This window comes from Calonectris borealis, chromosome 3 (genome assembly GCF_964195595.1).
Source record: "Calonectris borealis chromosome 3, bCalBor7.hap1.2, whole genome shotgun sequence".
In the NCBI taxonomy this organism is placed as follows: Eukaryota; Metazoa; Chordata; class Aves; order Procellariiformes; family Procellariidae; genus Calonectris; species Calonectris borealis.
This window is the reverse complement of record NC_134314.1, coordinates 50859448-50884016: the sequence shown is the minus strand read 5'-3', so window position 1 is coordinate 50884016 and position 24569 is coordinate 50859448. Positions and strand designations below refer to the sequence as shown.

The window sequence follows — 24569 nt, the reverse complement described above, 5'->3', positions numbered from 1 at the left end:
TTAGCCGGTCTTTCCTCCGCCCTGTAACTCCAGGCCCTTTTCCTCTCCCACCACCATGTACCCTCCCCTGAAGAGAGGCATCTAACCCAGGAGTCTCCGTTGCCACCCCGGCTGTCTGAGCCGGCACACGCGACAGCAACCTGTCCATCGTACGCCACGAGCAGTGCGGCGAGGCAGGCCACGCAAATCCGTTCACCAACTAACACAGTGATGTACAAAACCAGTCCCTTTTAGCTAAACAAATTTCAGTTCCCACCACTCTGAAGTCCATTTCATCACATATTGTGCCGCAGCATTTGCTTGCGACTCTCGACAGCACTTACACCCTTATCGTACAGGTATCGGACCACAGACCAAGCTAGAAAACAGCACGCAGGACCAGGGAAAGCCGCCTGCCTGCGTTCCTGCTGCTTTCTCTGAATGCCCTGCACACTGAGCTAAAGACACCTTTTATCGCTGTTCAACAGCAAGCAGGGGAGGACGCCCATGCTGGGTGGGGAAAAAACCTTTCTTCTGTTTACAAAAAAAAGGTTAGCTTGGAATCCCTTAATTGCATCTGGACATTAGTCAAGCAAAGGTGTGGTAAGCTAATTAAAATGATTGTGAGTGTTTTTCATTTCCTGCCTCTTTCTAACATTCCTGTAATTGGATACCTTCCTCTTTATTTGGGGGACATACTGAAAAATAACACACTTAGATAAACCTTTTTTGCTCCTCTGACTTTTTTTTTTTGCTTTTTTCCGTGCCCTCTCTGGTGGCATTGTGGGCACCAATTTAACACGAAGTATGACTGCCACATAACCCTAGCAGTCTCTTAGATTTTTAGACAGGCTGTGCCCACCTCTTCACCCTTTTTCAGCTGCCCATCTCCTGTATGAGAGTCCAGTGGTATTCGTCTCAGTATTCTGGGGGGCAGAGCTGAAGGGGGGGCCCCTACAACACCCCAGGTAGGCTACAAAGCCCATTCCTCACTGCAGCTTTCCAGACAGATTAGGTGAATCGTAAGTGACTAGCAGTACGTAAGGGGAAGCTACAACGAAGTCGCAGTAACTATTGAGTGCCCGAGGCCTGAAAACCGACAAATGCGGGAACAGAGAAGTAGCAGCGGTCAGGTTCAAGTTTGCTTTGAATGTCTCCTTACTGTGAGCCTGTCAAGGAGGGCGGGGGAAAAAAACACATATACGGAAACATCGGATTGCAGTTGTATTTAAAAAACATCTTACAGCAAAAGCTTTTAACAATTTTCTTCTCAAAAATAACTTCCCCACTAGATAATGTCCTTACAGTTTCTCATTACCTGAAGAAAAAAATTTCACACCCCCAAACATTTAAGCAGACGCCTTGTTTGGTAAAGCTCTGGCTTTTGTTTCCTTCAGGAAGCATTGGATTTATCTGGGCTCACTCTGTACTAGGGTTCCACCTACCCCCTGCTGTGGCTGTCCTGCACTGCCATAAAACTTTCAACTCTATAATTGTGTTTCAAGACAGCTGTACAAAATGTTTGTATAGGCAGGTTTTTTTTCCCTTTTTTTTTTACCCCCAGACCTTCCTGCTCCTTGGAATTCCTCTACTTCTGTAACAAGGGGTTTTGAGAGTCTAATTATCCGTCATAGGAACTTTACTGTTTATAACTCTGGAGCCGTGACTTGGCACTGGTGGCAGCTGGACGCAGCTCTGCTCAGAGATACCCCTCACAACCGCTGTACCTACAGGTAAGCCGGGCTGTTAAGCTACTTCAGGAACTGCTGCGAGGCCAAGTCAACTACTTTGAGATGGCTTGCTAATATGAAGACAGCGAAAGTCTCTAGATAACCCCTCACAAAACTTGAGGAACACTTGCTTATACCCTGAAGCTGCTCAACCAAGCTCTCACCTCTGGTTTAGTGAAATTCCAGCATTAGATAGTGGAAGGCAGAAAGAAGTATATGGTCCCCAAAAATGCAAAACAGCTGAGAGGGGAAGAAGTCCGCTTGTCTGGTTTGTACCTTCTCTCCTGCGTATTTCATTGCATACTTACTCTGTACTCAGAAACCTACTAACAGAAGAAACTTTCTAAAGAGTCAGAACAGCCAATTGTCCCGATTATCTGAATGCTTGTTTAGAGGATGCTGCGGACTGGAATCAGAGTCCTGCTCCAAAAAAACTAGTGAGAACAGTTTCCCTTCACCTACCCTTCCTCTAGCTGCTTGGCAAACGTGGAATGGGGATCTTTGCCTTGATCCAGTTTCTCCATCAGATTTCTCTTTATGTTGGGGGAAGTTTAAAGAGAAAGATTGCCACGAGTAAGTAGGCATTTTCCTCTGAACCAGAAGTCAGTCCAGAATTGACTTCCAAGGGAGAGCGCAATTCTCTGCTTGTTCTTTTCTGTAACACTCCAAGGCTCTTCATGTCCCTCCAGGAATGCTCTCTGCAGGCAGGATTTTATCTCAAGCTCTCAGCAGAAGACACTGACCCTTACTTTTAGCAACAGCTGGTGACAGGTGTGGGTTTGGGACCTGACTGCAAATCAAAGAGCAGGTATTTCAAGCATATATCCAGGTATTCCAACCTGGATAACAGACAAACTCACTGAGAGCTCTGGCCTGCAAGCTGCTATGAGCATGCACAGTGACAGTATGATTAGAGCATACCTAAATTATTGAACAAGATAGCAGTGAAAATCATCTGCTGGGATCCCCACTTCATCATTGCCCACTAAGAGAAAAAGCAAGTTCCTTGAATACTGTTCTATGTAAGGAAGCCAGATAGCATCAGACTAGAAACAAGGTATACCTTCGTTTTTAATATTTAAATTAAAAATTTGATTTTACTTTTTAAATGTTATTCATGTGGGATTTTCAATCGTGTACCATTTTAATTGCATGGGAAAGGTGTTGGAATAGCTCACCTTGGGGTGTGGAAAATTCACCAATTCATTTGCAATTTTTAGAAATAAGGTGGGTTTTTTTATGTAGGTGACAGTATGATTTAAGACAAGATGTAATTCAGGAAGATTCTGTATGTTACTATATCAGACTAAATCACGATCATTTTCCCCACCCTATACTTTTTACATCTGTGCAAGCTGTAAACTAAGACTGAAAGAAAACCTGATGCAAACCCAAATGTACGAACTTATACTTCATATTTTTTCAACTTTCAAAAATTGGAAACTACAACATTCACAACAGGTTATTAGTTGTTTAGTAGGTCTTCCAGTCTACCAACATTATGGTTTCAAAATTTGTTTCAAGTTACTATTGTGTTGAATGACCATCCATGAAGGAATAGGTGTTATTACTCTTATGGAGAGTTACACTGAAGAAGATAAAATGAATACTTACTAAGGAAGAAATTAAGTGCTGATTGGAAAGAACAGTGATGAAGGAAGAAGAAAATAACTACTCAAGGACTAGTAGGCATCTTTCCCCAGACGAAATCTGGACTTCATCATTCTTACAATGAATGTAAGCAGAGTAATCTGCATGATTTGTAAATCTGGAGTTTATTTCACCTCCTGCATGAGTTTGCTAGAAGGGATTTTTTTTTTTTTTTAAATGACCTATCTATATGTTATTCCCTTGTTTTCTTTTGTATTTACCTGTTGGTGAACGGATCCTTGATACCTTTATTCCATCAGAGCTTTTCTGTTTGTTCCATTACAAAAGTCTATGCTCCAGAGGGAAACCAACCTTTTGGCAATGATGCAATTTTCACAGGAAGGTTCAGGTTAGTTCTTTAACGGGCCAGATACCTTACGTGCCCTCTAGGAATGGAAAAAAGCAGCTCCACAGGCATAAGATACGTAATTTCAACCTGGTGTTTTTAATATCAGTTAGAAATGGTTCTTAATAGCAGACATGTTTACTTAATGATTCACTTTGCCTCAATTACATAGTAACAAGCTGTGATGATTCCATCCTGCATTACTATATATGGTCTCCTTAAAATGGATTATTATTTCTGCAAGAGAATTAACTGCAGGAATACATTTTTAGACCACCCCCACAGCCTTCTTGCTTTAGTTGACTAGCAAGTCCCATGTTATGAAAAAGAAGCAGATTTCTGATGCTGAAAGGCACCGTGGTCGTGCCTCTTCACTTCTAGCTGGATCATTGGGAATTTCACCTGTTTTTCAAACCATTTGGCTACAGTGAGAAGCTGCTTCTCCTGGAATGACTGTCCAATGAACTGAAGCCCAACTGGCAAGCCTCTCTCTGAAAGACCTGTAGGAACATTTATGGCTGGCAGTCCTGAAAGAAAAAAGAGACACATACAAAGACTTATTATTAAACAAATCCAGTTGGAGTAATTTTGTAACAATTATACTCTTAGAATTGTTTTTATGTAGAGAAAAAAAGACTTGCTGAGAAAAGTTGGACCAGATGATCCTTGAGGTACCTTCCAACCTGGTATTCTATGATTCTAATTAAAATAATTTCAGTCAAGGAACTAAGGATATTGTTAGGTTATCACAAGAAATGAATTAGAGTGATTTAAGGAGTCAGCATCCTCTGAAAAGAGTCAACTCTCCTAAGAAAGAGATTTCAGTCTCTGGAACTTGAATGGATTCATCTTATCTGCAGCCCCCACCCATTTTAAAATCTACTCTTACATTTTAAAGCATTTCATAAATAAGCTATCCTTATACCTGGTTATCATTGTACGAGTTAAAAGACAGAGGTGAAATATCTTGATTCTAAAGAAGAGGTTAAATAGCCTCTTAAATGGACATTAAAAATGACTAGACAGGGGAAAACGTAGCTGAATTCCTGTCCCTGCTCACCAGCCATGTTTGCAGCCTGTGTTAGGATATCATCTTGCGCGCTGCGAGTTCTGTTGTCTTCTTTGATGAATTCCATATATGGTACTGCATCACTCAGAGTGGTAGGAGTGAGTAAAATATCAACACCGCTCCCAAAAACCTTCACAAAGTCATTGGCAATGAGACGTCTGACTTTCTGTGCCTTGATAAAGTAATTCTCATAGTTCCTAGAAAGAAATATGGACATGAGGGCCCGACACTAATTCCAAAAATACAGAACTTAATTTCTTAGTTACTGTAGAAAAGAAAAGCCCAGTATTCCTTCTAGTTAAAGAGACTAACACTAGTACTTGAGTTTTTGATATACCAGAAGCTTAGTCATCAAATGTGGTGTTTATGCTCTCATAGCAATGACGCTGTCAAAAAGGAAGAGATGAGGGCATCCTGAAGAAAGGTGAAGGGAAAACAAAACCCTAGTTTAAAATAATTAACTAAAAATCAAAACAACACTTATCACCTTTCTGAAACTAAATCGTGTATTGAATTTCACTGCAGGGCAGCAGAACAAAGCCTAGAAACAATACAGAACTAAGCAGGCCTGGAAAATAGGCATTAATCATTTAGGATTCAATCCAGCAAGATACTTAAAGTATGTGAAAAAGCCCCATCATCTACGGAGGACTCCAAATGGAGTTAAAACTATGTATATGTTTGTAACATACTTCTCTGTAGAATACTATAAAGACCTTATCTTTCCCTAACCATTTTTTCCTATGTAAACATGTGGTCTATGGATTTCTAAACTGTCTTTACACAATTCTGAAGCAGAAACAAATTAGTCAGCTTTACATCTACTGTTCCTTTTAACTTCATATGCAGAACTGGTAAATGTGGAATACTTAAATTCAGAGAAATTCAGTTTCAAAAGTAATTGCCATGTAAAACCACAGCTATTAAAAAAAAAAAAAAGGGGGGGGTATCAACAACTGCTACATGCCAGAATGCTTATAGATAAAACAACTGAAACTGCCCAAAAGCCACTTTGTTAGAGTAATCTAAAGATTTACGTTTCTGAAAAACCGCAGTGAAAATGGTTATAATCAATAATAGCAGATTCAAGTTAAGAAGTTATATCATGGGAATTAGCCCTTTTTCTACAATCATTTCTGAAGTCATCCTAGCTGTTAACTTCAGAAAAACAGTGAAAGGAAAAAAAAAGGACCTCAAATGATATTTTAAGCTGGAAAGACTATTTTGGGTTTTAAAAAAAAGTGAAAAAATACTGTTAAATCAAACACACACTGTTAATTCTGATACAATGTTGACAAGCTTCCATTGCTTCCTGAACAATCACCTAGTTATTTGACAGCTTTTAAAAGCAAGATAAAAATAATCTGTAAAATGCAACATTTGCAGGATACACAGATGGTTTTTCCCTACTATTTATTCTAAGAATGCTTTCTGAACCCTGGGTTCTGCTCTTCAAAAGTAATTTACTGTGGACAGGAACAGGACTATCCTGTTCAATCTTGACGGAAGCCAATTGTATATTCCTTCACCGAAGAGTGAACTAATGAATTTTAAAGCAGCCTTAGGAAAGCTGATCTGGACAGTTGTAACCAGAAGGAGCATACTTGGCAGGAATATCAGCATTCCATAAAAGCTGGTTGTTACATATTGACTGACAACATTCCTGTCTCTAAGAGCAACCAGAAGTCACATCTGATGAATACTCTTGCTGACAGAGCTCTTTCTGTAGTGCACTTGCTTTGAGACTTGTGATTACACAACTAATATTTCTGTTAGTATCTGAACAAATTAAGACAGAGAAAAACAGCAGTTTTACTAACATAAATTAGGACTGTTGGATAAGGAGTGAAAACTAAGAAAAAAAGTCAAATTGATCCATGCACCAGCTTCTCTACATGAGCTGGATAAAAACCTGTCTTCTGTAAAGACACGAGTTCAGTACCTTTGCCAGTGTCTTCCTTTCCCTGTACACTGAGGCGAAGAGCTATAGTTAATTTAATTGCTGTATCTTCTGGCTTTCTCTAGAAGACCTCACTAGAATGTACCAGCAGTTTTTCTACGCAATTTTAATGAGGTTAACAGCTACAGAGCTTTTAACACTGTGAGAGTAATGGCTTCAGTATGATTTCAATGTCATACCATGGGATAAGAGTTTTGCTTAATTTAACTAATGGGTGCCAATAATACTCTGGTAGGGAAGGGGAAAAAAAAAAATCACTAAGTTGTTTCACTTATTTAATTCAGGAGGCACACTGTTAAGACTAAGGGAAAACATTTTGATTCGTTATTAACAGTTTGCTAGGTATTATATAGCTAAAGCAGTAATAATAATACAAGTAGCAACTAGTGTAAGGACAAGGTTTTTTTCATGTCATGATGAACAATTCATCACCATTTGCTTAATAAATTGTTAACTTGGCAAATTTGAGTTTCAAGATGTTCTGCTTACTGTTTCAACAAGAAATAGTTTCCTGATAGAATTCTTCCCCTTACAACATCATTAAAGCCTTCTCGTCGTGTTGCAGCATACATACTTTCTGTGGACTTGTTCATGTCAGAACGGTGTCCTGAAAAGAAGCAGCAATTTGGAAATTAATACTTCCTGTAATTCTTAAGATTTAACAACATAAGGTAATGTTATATATAGTAATACAATAGGCCACTGTTTGCTGCAGTCTGATACGCTACTATTCTGGAAAACAACAAAGCATATTCCTGTTTTATTATAGAAATATTAAACAGATTTTAAGCCCAGACACTCACATGTCTAGAAGTGAAATATATTAAAATATGTATTTATTTACTCATTTTTATTTGGACGGGGTTTTTACTCTATTCCATCTTGGAGAAATAACACCAAACATTCAGCCATGAAAAGCATATCTATTAAAACTAATACTTTTTATGGGCATCCAGCAAGTTTCTATTGTCTGAGAAAAAAGTTATTTCAAAGGCCTTACCATATTCCAGTCCATCAAACCTGGCCATATTTGATGCCACTTCTGCTGTGCACAGCACGTGATAGCAGACAATTGAGTAACGAGTGTGTGGTAGACTCACTTCAATTACTTTAGCACCTGCATTCTTAAAGAGGTCAGCAGCCTTTGACCAGAGAGACAGAATTTCACTAGAAAGCCCTGGTGCATGATATTCCTTAGAGAAAAAACAAGAAGAGGAGTGATTTTACATACTGGTTTACTTCTAATGGCAACCAAAATGCAAATACTGCTTGCTAAAAATACATTGAAACTATTACCTTATCACTATAGGATTTAAAGTACTTATTAAGGCATTTTGCATCTACTAAATATTACTTATTCAAGCTTTTTGCATCTACTAAATATTATACAATCAAGCAGTATTAAATTAACAGGATTTAGTCTTTTTAAGAATATTATGTTCATCTCAGTAAGATCAACCCACATATCACAGACCATGGAAGTTCATCAGTTTCTTCTGAAGGAGAAATTGCCCAGTTATCCACTTATTTGTCTATTCATGGAGACTATACTGCACTGCTCTGCAGTATGTGCGTAGAAACTCTTCAGTTTCTTTAAATCCTAACACTAGGGCTTCTGTGAGTAGGAAAGAGAAAAAGAAATTATGGCCACAGTGTATCAGTGGCAACTGGCATCCCTCAGTGAAACAAACAAGACAACCCACTAAAACAAGGGGTTGGGAGAAGACTTAGATAAGCTACGTTCCTGTTTAAGAGCTAAGTTAAAGATATTCTGCTAAAATTCTCTATTTTTGAAGATACTTGCTTTAGTTCTAACTCACAGTATCAAGGTCATAATACTGTTTGATTTCTGAGTAGCTATGACCCATGTTTAATATATGCATGTACCTGTTTAGGATAATCTGTAGCAGTAGAAAACAACTGTCCAAAGGACATGAATAGTTAACCAATACCACTATTTTAGATTTATCAAAATCTAAACAGTACGCAGCTAATTAATTTTCTAGGTATACAGTTTTTGCATTTCACAGATCCGGAATAATTAATTGGACAGTGGACATCTCTGTTTACCGAATTAAATCTTTTGGTATACCTGTTCTAGCACAGGTTCAAATACTGAGAATCAAAATAATAAATGTTATTCACATTGTCTCTTTGAAGGCAGAGCCTTTACTAAATTAAAAATAGGCTGAAGTCCCAAATGTTTTGCCTAAATTGCAAGTACCCTTATAGTTACAAACATGATTGAATTGCATACATCAGAAGCCAGATTACAATTGTCTTTCAATCCCTATTAGAGCTCTGCGAATCACAGCTCCTTGTGCCACTCAATTACCTTTAAAATTCTGCTTCGTATTAACACAGTGCCATTTAGACAAGTATCTCAAAGCACTGCACAAACCCGTACTAACCTCGCTGTATGAGAAGGCACTAAGAGCAACTTGTTTGAGGTTATACAGGTGACTAATGAAAGAGCAACAGAGAACCAAGAAGTTCCCTGTTTCCCCGGGAACCTCCTGACAGTGCTTCCCACAACGACAAACAAAGCTAATGCTTTTAGATGAAGCATTAGCATATGCTTACTCCGAGTCACCTGCGCAGGCAACAGAGCACATATTGCTCTTTTCCAGGAGCTGCTCGTACTATCTTCACTGTTTTACATCATGAGAGACTGGGAGACGGTGGGCAAGACACAAACAGGGGTTTTTTGGGGTCCTATTTGCTGTTCCTGTCCACTATTGTTGACAGGATTTAAATGTTACCTTTGGAATTCCTATTGAGAGCTTGCTGACGTCAGTCAAATTGGGTAGGTCAAATGGCTTAAAGTTGTCCTGAATTGTGGTAGAGTCTTTAGGATCATGTCCAGCAAGTGTACCTGAAATAGGACATGACATATGAAGAAGCGGAAAATGTACATTGGGTAGCCAGAATTCAATTTGTTTTGAGACAATGTTGTAAACAAAGATATGTTGTAAACAAAGACATATGTAGTAGTAATACCTAACACAACTGCTGCGTCATCCACACATCTGGTTAAGATTCCTGGCACATCCATGGAGTTCACTAGAGGAATGAGACCATGGCGAGAGATCAGTCCATATGTTGGCTTTAAACCTACTACACCACAGTGAGCAGCAGGGTTTCGGGTAGATCCTCCTGTGTCTGACCCTAAAGCTCTATGGTTTCAAAAGGATTATCATTAGTAAAATAATTCAGAACATCTTCAAATAATAAAAATGTATGGCTTTAAGATGCATGGATTTAAAAACATGTGAATTCTTCCAGATTAGAAGTCATAATCACACAGCCTAAATTTCAGTCTGCTCCTTACATCTGCTATTTTTTATCTGTTCTCTTATTTTTCTTAGAGCCTCTGAATTAGTCATCAGGAGAGCCCAGTTCTCTCCACAAAGCAGAGGCATCTGAATATGGCCCAAAATATCTACTTCTGCCTTCTCTATTGGTCCGTTCCAGTTCTGTGGACACCAAAAGATATTTCTACATGAGTTAGTATACAATTTTCAGACACTGATACCTTATTTATTCAGTAGCCAATACACTATAAAGCAACATTTTCCAGTATACAAATAAACAGCAACACAGTACACTTTTTGCTCCTAATAATGGGGCATATTTTTCAAAGTCTAGGACGTTTTTCCTGTTTCCAAACCTACAAAGCATAGTATCAGAACTCCCAGTTTAAAGTAACTTAGATGCATTTTTAGAACACAGTATTATTTTTTCTTTTTTTTTTTTTTTTTAAGTTGACTTCTTTTTTTTGCTCTTTCACAGGTGAAACCTTGTTCTAAATTGAAATTTTTATTTCAAAAATTGTAATGGAGTTGGAAATTCATATTGAAATGAAACCTGCTCTTCTCTTGTTTTTCATAATTTTAGCTCAAGCACCATTTAAAAAATAAAATGCCTTTCATCCAAATCTTTGCCAAAAATAAATTAAACTTCAGAAGGAGGTATAATTTTTATTGAAGTGGGTATGTGACTTTTCCCATAGGCATCTGTTTCTGAGATGGCGGAACCAATTCAATTGATTTTGCTGAAGTGGAATTTTTTCAAAGCTTTTGTGTTGATATAAAACATCCTCAATTTTGCAGCATTTCTGTACATCCAAATCTCAAACTGAACAGACAAAGACTGGCAGCATTCCTGATGCTTGAATGGAACGAATAGAGTGGATATACAATAGGTTATAGGCAATAAAATAGCTGGACGAAAAATCTCCCTGATCTGACAAAGTGCTGAGCCGTGCAAAACAGGAGTTCAGCATGCCCAGCAGCATAAGAGAAGGTGCCAGACCCTATCAGGACCAGGCCATTCTGGCTCAGGACAAGGACCGCAGTCCTGGGGAATGCACTGAGTTCAGTTTCAACAGTATTAAAATGTTGAGCAGGCTACATCCTAGCAAAGGGCAACGAGATGAAGAGATTATATTAAAAAAATAATAAAATAAATTGGGTTTTGTATATAAACACATGTTTTTTAAAAAAAAGCTATAATCAACATTAGCAAAAAATATTTTAACAATAAAATAGACGGTTATAATACAGTCTACGGGTAAACAGGGACACAGTAACTAAAGAGCATTCTTAAACACCTTCCAGTTAAGAACACAACTGAAATCATCTTCTATAAAATGTGCTCCACTATGTAGCTCTAAAAACTGCATAAAATGAAAGGTGTAAAGTTTTAAGGATCATATTTCTTTTAACAGTTGGATAGGGAAGATAGTATAGACAACTGATTTGTTAAATAGTGTGTTGTATTCCATGCAGATAATAATTCTTATAAAAAAAAACCCGGCTTGTTTAAATTCCTTTTTAAAAACAAAAAAACCTAAAACTGTCTTCTAACTTTTTAAAACAGACAGGTTTGTAAATATTTGTGTAGTAAGTATCTGTGTATCCTTTTGTTAAGTCAGGGATTTGAAAGCTTTTAGATCCCAAATCTCATTACATTAACTCTGCTATAAAAACAAAGGAGGTGAGGAAAGATTATTATATTGTTACAAATTAAGGGATCTCCTCATTTGCTGAATTACATTTTCAGCGTGTATTTTTGTAATGCGTTCACTGAGGAAGAGGATGTGTCACAAACCCCATGTTAATTTTAAGAGAGTATGTGGGAATAACAGTAAAACTGTCACTCCTTTGCTGCCATTATCATTTTATTTCACACAGTGTAAAGTGGTCATATCAGTATGCTGACACTCAAAATGAATAAGCCTGTATTTGCCTACATGGATTCATTCCAGCTTCATGATATGCCGCGAATAAACTAGGGATGCTGAAATAAATTCTTGCTTTGTCACTGCAAATAACCCTCCCATTTCAAACTAGATTATGAGAAAATTAGAAAATTAAAACCTTGCAACATATTTTGAGACATTTAATAAAAAACAATTTTAAAAAGCCTCTTACGCAAAACATGTGAAAGATGACACAGCAGCCGCGCTGCCTCCTGAGCTCCCTCCCGTTATTACCCAGTTAGACTCTTCGTCCTCCTGGGAATGGGATTTTGGGACAGATTTTTCCTTGTACTGTCTTGAATAACTCCAGGGATTTCTGACTGGTCCAAATATCCCATCCGTACTCCCAGATCTAAGATAGTCAGAGAGGACAAATACAGACAGAAGTGACAGATGACACACTGCATTCACCAAGTTTTTTTTCTTTATCCAATTCCTCATCCTTCATCCTAGCAAATTCAATTTCAACACAAAAAGACTGGTGTACATAAATCCTTGTGCAGTAAACTTCAACAATATTACACAGAATTATAAAGTTTATAGATCTTCACCCCTTTCTAACACAGAACCTGATTTCGTACCTCTTTCTCACTTCTGCTAATGCCACTGAAAAGAACGTAATCACAAAAACATAAAACTGATTTAAGCTATGTAACAGTGAAGCTGCATGTCTGCTTCAAAACAAAAGTCTTCTGCTTTCCTAACCCTGCATTTGGAAAAGGCAAAAGAAGATGACCACAGTCTTGTGGAAAACCATGCTTCCAGAGGTGGGGGAAAAACCCCGCAATAGCAGGAACAAGCACTTCTCTGTAAATAACATTATTACTCACTCTGTAGCCCTCTCCTGAGGCCACAGTTCACTGGTTCAGAGTGGTAGACTGGCTTCTCGGAAACTGGTTTCAGTCAGCCTGTGGTCACCTAAGTGTGAGGTGCCACCAGAAGCGGGGGCAGGGGGTACTTTCCTCCTTCCTCACAACCTCCACCCCATGTTCCCCCTGACTCCAGGGTGCCAGTGTCATTAGCCAAATCATCAGATAGAGTGGGCGGTTGACACAGCAGTTGAAAACTACATCATTACTTTTGAGCTGGATCAGCTCCCTCATCAAGCTCATGGTGCAGCCATGCTGCTGCTAGCATAAGGGACCATGCAAACACAGAGACCAGAGATGAGAGGCCAGTGGTGGGATAAGCCTTTTTAGGAGTATCCTGTGCTTTAATGAGCTTAGACCAGTTGTAATACTGCATAACCAGTTTTTTTCTGTGCTTTTTCCCTGCTCTTGCTCTGAAAAGCGTCTCTTTGACACAGAAATGACTTTATCCAAAACAATACAGTCAAAGTATTTCCACCTCATCCATGTGAATTCCCAGTCAAACCTCTGTCTTCAGTTTAGGCAAAATAAAAACCAAACCAAACCACAACACTTGTTGTTTCTCATAGGTAATTAAAGTCCCAGACATTCCTTTCCAGTCCCAGCAGTTGTGGTGTCAGAGACTCCCATCCCTAACGGCCCAGTGCTGTTCCCTGCTATAGCTTGGCTGCCTTCACTGATTTGCTGGAGAATCAATGTGCGAGAGCATTTTCCAACGTGCTCCTGACAGAAAGTCACGAACGTTAGCTTAGGTAATTTAAAGTGTTGCTTTAGATTAGCCTGTTTGCAGCAAATCAGGGAGTACTCGTACAAATTACTCCAGGGGCTGACCAGCAGATGCAGTGACTGCCATCGGGGACATGATAATAACCAGCTAAGGGCAAAAACCACCAGTAAGAAGAGAGAAAAAGGCAGCAATTAACTGGTGGTGTAACCAATTTTACTTACACACTACTGGATCTGGAAGTTGTCTGCTTGCCCTTGGCCTTCTGCAAAGGCTGTATCGCCTCCTCCCCCTCAAACATAGCTAAAGTCGAACACTATGTTCATAAAACTCAGCGTTTATATCATTTACACAACAGTATAAATGCTCAGGGAGAAATTAATGCAACTGTGTATACTCTTCACAGGTAAGTATTCATTATTTGCTAACCTCACAGAAAGAGGACTTAAGGATTACGGGTAGATCGGAACAGATGGTGTGTATTCTATTTAACGTGCAATCGCACATTAAAAATAATAAACATCACTCACCCCATTGCAAATTCATCTAGGTTTGTTTTTCCTAAAAGCACAGCTCCCTGATCCAGTAATTTCTGAACTACTGTAGCATTGTAAGGAGAAATATAACCTGGAAACAATCAGAACAGTTAAAAGTGATTGGTGAGATGCAGCTGATTTTTAGGAGTAGCTACTCTGAACTCTTCGAAGTTGTCATTATTTGTGCATAAGAATTGTCAGTTCACAGTGCCAAAATTTTGCTTCAAGATAACATGAGTAATTTACAAAAACCAAATGCTGTTTTGTTTGCAATGTCTTTTTTTTCTCCACAGCTTACAACCCAGGAATTCTGGATTATACATTTCTAGAGTATGGAGCTAAGACTTCACATAAACAGGGTAGCAAATCACTGCATTCAGCCAATTTACAGGAACTGTCTAAAATTAGAAGAAATGAGAAATAGCTCTTTACAGAAAAGTGCTAAGCTATCTTGAATTATCTCCCATTACCACGAGATAAAGGAGCATATGGTTAACCACAAGCTGAAATACTAACTGGCTATCCTGTGATCAAATGTGTGCACCCTTGACAACTTCAACCTTAAATAAACTAGGATAAGAACCATGACACTTACATAAGATCCTAGGTAGCAACCAATTCCTTTTGTGAATATTGATTGGGGTTTCTCCACCCCCACCCGCAACGGGAATAACAAGGACAACATCACTTCTAATACTCTCAGCCATGACACTGCAATCAATCACAATGGGTCCGAGAATGTGCTTTAAGGAAAAGCATCTCAGGTAAAAACATCATCAAAAAGCAACACTTTTTAAAATGGCAAAGTCGTATTTTGCTTCTTCTGCTATTAAAAAACCCCATAATTAGATTAGAGTTCTGCTAATTTACTTGACGTATCTTCCACAAAACTTTTCAGTTTTACTTTGTGCAGAATAAAACAGATGCAAGAAATGTTTTCTACTTTTGCTTTTACTATGAAAACATTCTAATACCTTGAAAATGTTCATGGCATGTTAATAGAAACAATGACCTTAGAAAATTTCAAAAAATTAAAAATGCCTTATAGAACGTGTTTGTATATCAGGAATATAGAGAAAAGAATTGTTAATGTCTACTCTTCCTACAGCCATATGAAAAAACCACTTAAGTCAACAATTATCAACAGAACAAAAAAAAAAAAAAAAAGACTGTCTTTGGATTTTGCTAGACAGAACAGTACTGACTGCTCTCCTGTAGACCTTAAAGTAACAGGAAGCAAAATGCAAACTATAGAACAATTCTATTTTAGTATATAGGCTATAACAAACATTGCATTGTTAAAAGCATGTAACTGTATGAATAAAGGAGATAATGGGCTTACACAAGAAAAAGGTGCATCTGTAATACCAGATGAGCTTGGCAGAAGAAATTAGATAAACATGTTTTCTCAAATGAAAATATTTAGATTTTTGGAAGACTCCACTCCATAAACCCTCTAAAGAGAAGAGCAAGAGCTCTGAAAAGAGATCTGATTTTACTTCAAAAGCTCTACTGTACCTTTTAGCATCTTTGAGGCACATGTTGTCTCAATGCCAGCTGCATTAAAGTTGTCTTTTACTGCAACAGGAATTCCATCTAAAACACCCAGCGGCTGACCTGCATTAGGAATTATTGCAAAGACAACAGAGATTAAAGCAAAGTGTGCTATATGTATAGTCATCTTATCAATTACAGTTTATTTTACATGTCCCTTTGGGTGTTTTTTGGAAGTAAGAATGCTATCCACTTAGCATTTGACGGTTGTCTGTTACATTTTCAAGAAACATCTTCCATTCTAACTCTAGCATTGAGCATTCTGCCCAAACCAGACCTGGTCCTGCACAGCAGAGCTCTGTGAATGTGTCTAAGCCCGCAAGACAGGCAGCTGCTTTCATATAGGTTAGCTATCCCAAAAGAGTGCTTACCTCTTCAAATGCGACCATGTAATGCTTATTTCAGCCATAGGTGCTGCCTAAATCTACTCCATCCCTAGACTGGAAGCCATAAATTCTGCCTAACTGACATACACAGTAGATATGATCTCAAAAAATACTGAAGCAGAGAAAATCTTCCCTAAGTGATTGATTATCCACCATCCAGCAAAAAAAATTAAAATTAAAAGGCCTATGTCAGGAAACAAAACACTCTGGCTAGCAACTTTCTTAGGCTGCCAGAGGACAGCAACTGTCACCCAGTAAGCAAAAAAAGTACCCTAGTAGGTGAAAATTCCCCTTTTCTGTCTTCTGGGAAATGCAAAGGAAAACGGGGATGGTCAGTCTCTAAATGCTGCAGATAACAGGACTGAATACTGTTCTGTTCACCAACTGCAATTAACAAAGTTGCTTTATTTTCATTTGCTTTCCTAATTGAAAACCTGATAGGCTGAGCCAGGTGTTTGTCTACCCCAGTCTACAGGCCTGCAAAAGACCACTGCATCCTCCTGTTCGTGGCACCTCTTGGCTACCAATTCAAAATAAACTGCTGAGGGAAAGAAGAGGCAACCAGTAGCACAGGCTGTTCAAGAAGCACAGAGCCCATTTAATCTGCAGTGCCTGGTTTGGTCCAGGTTTTCCTTCTGATTTTTGAACTGACTGCACTACTGGGTGCCAAGCATGCACCCACGAGCATGCACCCACAGAAGCCTCAACCACACGCTTCATCCCCGAATAATCAAACAAGTAGTGCATACACCTGCTTTAAAAGGAAAACGTGCTTCATCTAACAGAAGAGCTCCTCCACAACAGCTTTTTAACAACTAATATCAAGCAGGAGCAAACATACCTCTTCCGTATCTTTTCTCTGATTCTTCAGCCTGCTTCAAAGCAGTTTCTTCCGCTACGGTAATGTAAGCATTAAGAAACTTGGTGCTTTTGATGAGGGAAAGGCACTTCTGGCAGAGCTCCGTCGGAGTGACACGTCCTTCCTTCAACGCTGCCGAAACCTGAAAGGGCGATCCCCCTTTCAAGGCAGCCAGGTGACAGAGCCCGCTTCGGGGCGTTAAGGGGATAAAGCGCGATCCCTGCCGCCACTTCGGGAAGGAGCCCGCGGGAAGGGCTCTCCCGGGCCCCGCCGCTCCGGGGAGAGGGCCCGCTCGCCCCGGTCACCTTGCGAGCCCTTCCCGCCGCCGCCGCCCCACTTCTCGGCGCGCCCCCCCCGCGCCGCGGCGGCTCGCAGGGCGGGCTGGCATCACTCACCTCGCGGAGAGAGGCGCGCAGCATAGCGGCCCGCTTCCCGCCGCCTCACGCCCGCCGGACCGCAACGACCCTTCTTCCGGCGCGGCGGCTGGGCGCCGCCATGTTGCCGCAACACCGAGCGGCACTATTGGTAGGGCCGACAAGAAGGCGGCTGCCCATTGGCCGCGATGCCTCCGGGGCGAGGGAGGAGGGCGGGCCGGGCCGGGCCGGGCCTACGGGGCTGAGCGCGGAGGCGAGCGGGGGGCGCCGCATCTCAGCCCGATCCTGCGGGGCGCCGGCTGCGCGGCCCGGCCCGGCTCCCCCGGCCATGCTGTCGCGGGGGGCAGCGAGCGGGCGGGCGCTGCGCGGGGCGGCGCGGGCGGGCGGGCAGCCGCCGGTCCGTGGCCTCCGCGCCTCTCCGCGGGCGCGGTCTGCCATGCCCTCCTGGGTCATAGACCGGTACGGCCGCAACGACGTGCTGCGCTTCACCAGGGACATGGTGTTCCCCACCATACACTTCCCGAACGAGGTCATCATTAAGGTTCACGCTGCGAGCCTGAACCCCATCGACCTTAGCATGAGAAGTAAGTGCCGGGCCCGAGCGGCCGGGGCCAGGCTGGCGTGATGGCAGGGGGTGTGCTTGGATTGCAGCTTCCACATGGCCCCCGGCGTCCAAAATCGTACAGACATTGTCAGCGGCCTGCCCCGGTGGGCCTCTGTCTCGGCAGTGTCAAGAGGGCTGCCTCGAAGCAGCCCTGAGCCCTGTGGGCAACCGCCTTGTTGAAACTTATTTTTTTCAAGTTCTTAGGGAAGAACAGTACAAAAAGCCATTGCCTTTCTGAAGACAAGAGTGTGTGTGTTGCGGGGGTAAGCTTTTAATGTGAGTGACTGATTGCTGTCCTCCGCAGGCTTGCAGCTCGCAAGTCAGCTTCCTTTTGTTAGTAGCATGACCACGGTGGGGTTTATTTCCTGGCCTTTTCCCCCATCCCCACCACCTGGGTGGTGGTACTCTCTTGACTAAGACACTAGCCCTCCCAAGGAGCAGCTTTCTCCCTGAGAGGTGCTGGATTTTCCTGTCTCTTTGAGCTGAATGGGGCTGAAGGTCAAAGTGGCCGCAAAGTTGGCACATGCGACCTAATCCAAACCATGTTGTTCATTGTCATGTCTTTTCTTCCTGAATTGGCATCTGGGTACCTGCTGTCATCTTGCCCAGGAAATCTATATCTTTCACTGACAAACTCTTTGTATTTCACACATTTAATCAGATTTTTTCCTCAGTTTCAAAGTTCGAAACACAAGAAGGAAGTTGTGGTAGTAGACGACCTTGTATTTCACGTTGAGAAGTGATCTTGCATATCAAATCAGATTCAGTAGCACATGCAGAGATATCTGCAGGAAGCCTGCCAACAGAGCTGTAATTTGTGTTCGGGTCTCTAATAAATGATATTTAAAAAATCTTTGTATATAGTTCTGGGTTTGCTTATGGGACATTCACTATCTGAGAATTCCTGTTGAATGACCCACTTGAACTGCTGGGCTGCAATTAGTATTTTGAGTCAGTGTAAAAGTAGTTGGAAGAAACTACATTTTCATCCTGCTTTCGAGGTGCCTGCTTTTGTGTCTGTTTCTTTTCTTTTCAGTATTAAAGCACTTTCTAGCACAATAGGGCATGTAGGCAGGCTTGTCCAAATACTTGAAAGGGCATACATGTCTGAATGCAGACTTTTTTTTTTAGGCTGGGCAGAGTTATTAGATGGGTAGTTCTGAAAGTTTGCAGCATTTAGCTGTTGCTTACTGAACAGAAGTTCAGGTTACTCATCTTAGGAGATGTGCCTTAATATTTTTTACAGTGATGTTCATGTTGCTTTTTACAGTACTTTATTTGAAAAGACAAATGTAAAGCTTGGAGTTCTTTTGGATTTGTAGCTACATGATGCTGTTGGAAAATGGAGCACTTCCAGCAGACTTCTTAGAATTTCTGACAGTGTTATCACATACTGAATATTTTTATAATGGAGAGCAATTTCATGGACAAGTAAGCCAGAATGAGATTTGCTTTTTATTCGTAAAATCTGTAAAAGTATAAAATATTGCAGATTTCTTGCATGCTTAAGTTATAACAGAAATGAGGCATGTTAGGTACAGACAATGCTTTCTAACTGGAATTGTCCAGGTAATAAATGAAAATTCAGTACGGTATGTCATGGTTAATTTCATGTTTTGCAGGTGGCTATGGTGCAACTGCATTAAATATGAAACGGGATCCCCTGAAACTCAAAAGCACGGACACTGAATTTCCACTAACACTTGGTCGAGATGTCTCTGGTGTTGTTATGGAATGTGGACTAAGTGTGTCTTATTTCAAACCTGGAGATGAGGTGATACCACCAATCTCTTTTTTCTAAAATGTATAGTTAAGATATACTATGAGATGTTCAGCTTTCGTTTTCCTCTTAAGAAAATTCTTTTTTTTAATGTTGTTGCACTCTGAATGAGGACTATCTGACAGTAAATTCCTAGAATGCTTTCCTCCCTACCTTTTTTCTCTGAAAAATATGGTGTCTCCCAGACTTGCTTCTGCAAGTTAATTTCCCTTCTGTTTTTTAATTTGTGGTCCATTTCAGTGGTAGCAAGAGAGGAATTTATTTGTAAGTGCACACTCAAGATGCTGCTTCATTTTTGACTGTAGATAGAATTCTAACAGAAGGGGTTAGTTGGGTTTTCTTCTTGAGTAACTTAGGATAGGAACTCTGGCATAACCCAAGAACCACTTTGTAAGTCCCCACGTAAATTGTTTGCTTTCACCTTCACCAGTTGCTTTCACATTTCACCAGTTTTAGTGTAGCAGATTCTGATCCCTCCCCATCCCCTCCAATCTGGGCTTTCTTGGCATGGAAGTAGTTGGCGTTTTTGAAAAATTATGTCTTATACACAGTATGGTACAATTTATTTACAGAGCTCTGCAGTCCTTCATTCAGTCAGTCTTGTGATGGTTTTTATGTAAAGAGTAAGCTAAAACTGGTTTCTGATAAGCACTAGTGAAGACATTCTGCAAATTGGTAAAAAGATTTCTTTAATGAAGAAAACTTTTCTGTCATGTGCAAAGTCACAAAAGCTGATAGTTGTTTTCTGTTTGGTTTTAGGTGTGGGCAGCAATTCCTCCATGGAAACAGGGCACTCTGTCAGAGTTTGTGGTAGCTAATGGAAACGAGGTAAACCTTCAAAAATGTGGCTAACAGACAAAACCCCAAAATTGTAAAGACTGGCATTTTTTTTCTTCAGTGTCTAAGTAACTGCCTGTTTCTTGGTGCTTGGATTGATTTAGACTCCAGCTAGTCGTGAAGATAGTTGAAAATGTGGAATACGCAATCTGCAATTCAGTAAAGCTTGTTTAAATATTTCAGTGTCACGTAGGATCTGCTGTGTGACTTAGATACGATTGATTTTATTTCAGGTGTCTTTTAAGCCAAAATGTCTCAGTCACACAGAAGCTGCCTCCTTACCGTATGTAGGTCTCACAGCATGGTCTGCAGTTAACCAAGTTGGAGGACTGAACCGAAGTAATTGTAGTGGGAAAAGGTAAGTAAATAGTTCTGGTGCTAAAACTTAGTGTTCCATTTTTATACTGATTAGCTGCTTCTAAGACATGTCCAACAGCGATGAAGTCTGTTACACCGTGACATTCACAACGACCAGTTGGCCTGAAGATGCTAGGTTCAATCTACACAACTGCTGAGAGAGAGGCTTCTTTAGAGGGGGACTTAGGTGAGAACTCCAACTGAAGTGTACCTAGTCACTTGCTGCTCGCTTCCTCTATATAGTGACTATGTAGAGGTAGTCCAATGTATATCTAATGTATAGGACTATATAGAGAATTTAAGGATAGTATCTCTAGGAATTTATAGGGACTTTGCCTTTCTGCCTGCTAGGACAGCTATCCAAATGTAATATCCTCTCTGAGTTATTTTGGCAACTCACAAAAAGCTCACTCAATCACCGAGGTGTGGTTCACTGAGTTCCTGTATGCGTGGGCCATTTGGAGCAGACTGGTTTTCCAGCTTTTTAGAAAAAAATGAGCAGGTGACTGGGTCTCATTTGACCTGCAGGCCAGAACTTTGATAAGGTCAGGAATGCAGAAAAGAAGAGGAAAATGTGCAAGATGAGCAGTCAAATCAAATAGAAGGATTGGCTTTGTTTATCAGCCTGTTAATCTGACAATGGCAGATGGAGGACGGAAGAGGAAAAGTGCATTGAAAGATTGGAGCAGATACCATTTTTCTCCTGATAATTGAAATTTGCAGTTATTTTGGCCTTTGGATGTTTGATAAATAGATAGCAGAGTGTTCAGAATAGGAAGAAGGGCAAAAGTAAAAATACTGGAATTGAAAATTAATCATTAAAATTACTATGCTGCACCAAAAATTTAGGTCATAAAGTAATTACTGGACAGTAGGAGTCTAGATGCCTGACCTCGTCTTATCTTGGGTGTTACTGTTGTAATGCAACACATTGTAAAGGACACTAGATTTATTGAAATTCTTAACTTCTAAATTCTTTAGAAGATAATTGAGTGAGTGGTTGTTCATATGTCACAATAAATTTTGTCATGAAAATACCAAGTAATTGTTCTGAAGATAAACAATGTATTGAGATAATGAAATTGCAAAATTGAAAGCAATTTCAAAGAGACATCGTTGAAATTAACTTCCAGCTAGTGATAAAATTCTAGATACATTGCCTTCCTTTTTATTTTTCAGTTTTTAGACTTTTTTTATTACCTTAACTTTCACCTATAAATAGAATTAACCTAAAGATATCTTGATAGGCTAGCCTTGTTTAAAGTGTCTTTCCAATCTTCAGGTAAGTGTTTAGATTGTTAAAAGTGAAATTCAAACTGCATTTATATTGTGTCTCTACATTTAACATTTACTTTTATGTTCCCAATAAATATTTAATTACTCTGTCAGCAAAAAACGCATGTACTTTAATGTACTTATAAAATTATGATGTTTCCTGTCTAGAAGTTTTGAATTGTAAAAACAGCAGAGAATGACTTACATGATGGTAGCTTATTTCCCCTGAAAATTTTCTTGTAGGAAGATACATAAAATGCATTGAAGGGGCTGTGCAAAAGAATATTCCCTGAACTTTATATTACTCTCTCAAGACAATGATTTCAAAAGACAAGAGTTTACATAATATTTCTTAATTTCTTGAAATAATTTAATACGTTTGGTAAGAAGTTACCTGCATATGTGATTTTATGTTGGTCTTTTTGTCTCCTGTAGGTGTATGTAAATAGCTATGTAGAAGGGTGTATATACACACAAGAGTGTGTCTTATTTTGAAAGAGCAGCTGTATTCCTTGATGAAAGCTACTTCACTGATACTTTATTGCAGTGTTAAGACATCTTAGAAACAGCGAGATTTTTCCATTGGTGTGTATTGTTTTCTTTGCCTCTTTAAGGTGGAAGGGTGGGCTAACCAGAAATATTCACCAACAGTCCAACATCTGACTGTGTTGATCTGACAGGAGCATCTGCTGTATCCGCACACACTTTCACAAATTTTGTTTTTACAAGTTAACCTGAAGTGTGCTTACGTTGTTCGTGATGTCTCCTGCTTCACTGTAACTGCAGTTGTTTCTCCATAACTTTTATCCTTTCTCCATAACTTTTATCCTATACCACTGTAATTTATGTCAATATTCTTGCACAAGCTAAAAGTGAATGTTCTTGTTATTCAAAATGTTCGAAATGACTCTGTTGTTTCAAAGTTCTCTGTGAATAATAACTGGAGAACTTCTCATATGTGCCAGTGTCCTGTTTCAGTAGAAAGGGGATATGATTGTTCAACAATAGCTGTTAAATATCTTGCTTGCTGTATTCACAAAAAGCATGATAAAAACAAACCTGTCAATTTGAGAAATTCTTGAAAACATTTACGTTAACATTAAGTAAAGGTCTTTTATATAAATACAGAGTCAATATTTTATACGTTTAAGTATGCTGGGGAGAGACGCTGGATTCTGTTACTGTAAGCTATTAAATGTACACTCCTGGTTTATATTGTTAAAATGAAAATTTGAAAATACCCCAAGAAAAAATTTTTTTCAAAGTCTGTGTGTTATTTTGTCATTTTATCTGTTGAGAAGTACAAAGTGAGTGTAGCTTGTAGAACTTGATAGGGTAATTCCTGCTTCTTGATGCAGGAATAAATCTCCTAGGGACATTTTGTTGGCATAATCAGATGGAATTTAATTTTATAAATATATATATAAATATAAAATTAATATATTTATTCAATAAATATAATATTTTTTATTTGGCATGTAGCTGAGTCACTGAAAATTGTCAGTTGTTTATAATCTGGAGAAAATGTTAGTCCTTGATCTGTAGACCCACTCCCCAGCCCCTGTGTCTTTTGGGGATTGGGGGGCACACAGCTGAAACAGGTCCTTGCTCTCTGATGCTAGTTTCTGACCACATCATAGTTCCAAGCAGGGCCCAGGGAGAATCCCATGGTATGCTCATCTGGAGAGATCTGCTGACCCTCTGATCATTTGAACCGCTAGAGCCTCATGTGGGGCTTGGTGAATGCTGGCTTGAATTATGTCAGAAGGGAGCAAAGCCTGGTTTTGTTCTTTTGAGAGAGTTGGTTCTCTTGGATCTCTGTTCAGGTCAAATAATTCGTTAGTTTGTTCCCTCGTGCATATGCTTCTATGTTAGTTCACTCCTGAGCTCGCCTTTGCAGTGAAACAGGTAGTTTCTCTGATATGTTTTCTCCTGGCTGTGTTTTCCTGGGGCAATGCAAACAAAACTCTGCCTGCTTTGGCACTTTCCACCATCTGTGGTCCTTCAGTACCATCCTAACAGGTCCTGCGCCTTCAAACGCTTCTCCACTTCCTTGTGTTGTGCCAAACAACGTGTCTTGCTGTCCTCAGTGCTGTAAAATGCTGATCTGTTGAGCTGTGGCACGTGGATCTCCTGTGCAGACATAGTTTGTCTCTGAAGCGAAGAGCTTTCTTAAAGTCACAATGTATGGAGAGAGTTTTAATAATTAGAAGGTTTGGGAGAAAATAGCCCACGTAACATAGGAACAAACCAAATCTGGAAAGTATTTCTACCTGAAGAATCTCAAGGGCTTTTACTGAAGAGGAAAATAACAGAAAGTCCTAGCCAAGCAGCTCCCCAAAACTGAAAATGTTACTAAATCCTTGAGCAAAATGTACATTTTAAAACGACAGCTTTCTCCAAAATTTGTAGTGGAA

At 39.8% G+C, this 24569-nt stretch overlaps 2 protein-coding genes across 10 annotated transcripts in view; one reads left to right on the top strand and one right to left on the bottom strand.

The window, feature by feature from the left end:
• Positions 1-3785: 3785 nt before the first annotated feature.
• Positions 3786-17458, bottom strand: QRSL1 (glutaminyl-tRNA amidotransferase subunit QRSL1). 4 transcript variants are annotated; one of them, XM_075145605.1, is made up of 11 exons: positions 17321-17458; positions 16908-17067; positions 15645-15743; positions 14121-14217; positions 12170-12349; positions 9735-9910; positions 9497-9609; positions 7735-7927; positions 7224-7341; positions 4766-4971; positions 3786-4232 (listed from the first exon to the last, which is right to left on the bottom strand). In XM_075145605.1, the coding sequence occupies exons 1-11, from the start codon at positions 17342-17344 to the stop codon at positions 4024-4026; spliced, it is 1575 nt and encodes a 524-aa protein (XP_075001706.1). In that variant the 5' UTR covers positions 17345-17458; the 3' UTR covers positions 3786-4023. The 4 variants fall into 4 exon arrangements, with proteins under 4 accessions (XP_075001706.1, XP_075001708.1, XP_075001707.1 ...); XM_075145607.1 differs by lacking the exon at positions 12170-12349; XM_075145606.1 differs by lacking the exons at positions 16908-17067; positions 17321-17458 and adding an exon at positions 14722-14869 and having other exon boundaries at positions 15645-15729.
• Positions 17459-17522: 64 nt separating this feature from the next.
• The window catches only part of RTN4IP1 (reticulon 4 interacting protein 1), a 30879-nt gene continuing 23832 nt past the window's right edge, over positions 17523-24569 (top strand). For 2 of the 6 annotated variants that reach the window (XM_075145602.1, XM_075145603.1), the window contains exons 1-4: positions 17525-17883; positions 19526-19677; positions 20443-20511; positions 20754-20878. In XM_075145602.1, coding sequence (XP_075001703.1) covers positions 17628-17883; positions 19526-19677; positions 20443-20511; positions 20754-20878 — 602 coding nt within the window. In that variant the 5' untranslated portion in view covers positions 17525-17627. Of the gene's footprint in view, positions 17884-19525; positions 19678-20442; positions 20512-20753; positions 20879-24569 lie in introns of all 6 variants that reach the window. The other 4 variants (XM_075145599.1, XM_075145600.1, XM_075145604.1 and 1 more) reach the window with 4 other exon arrangements.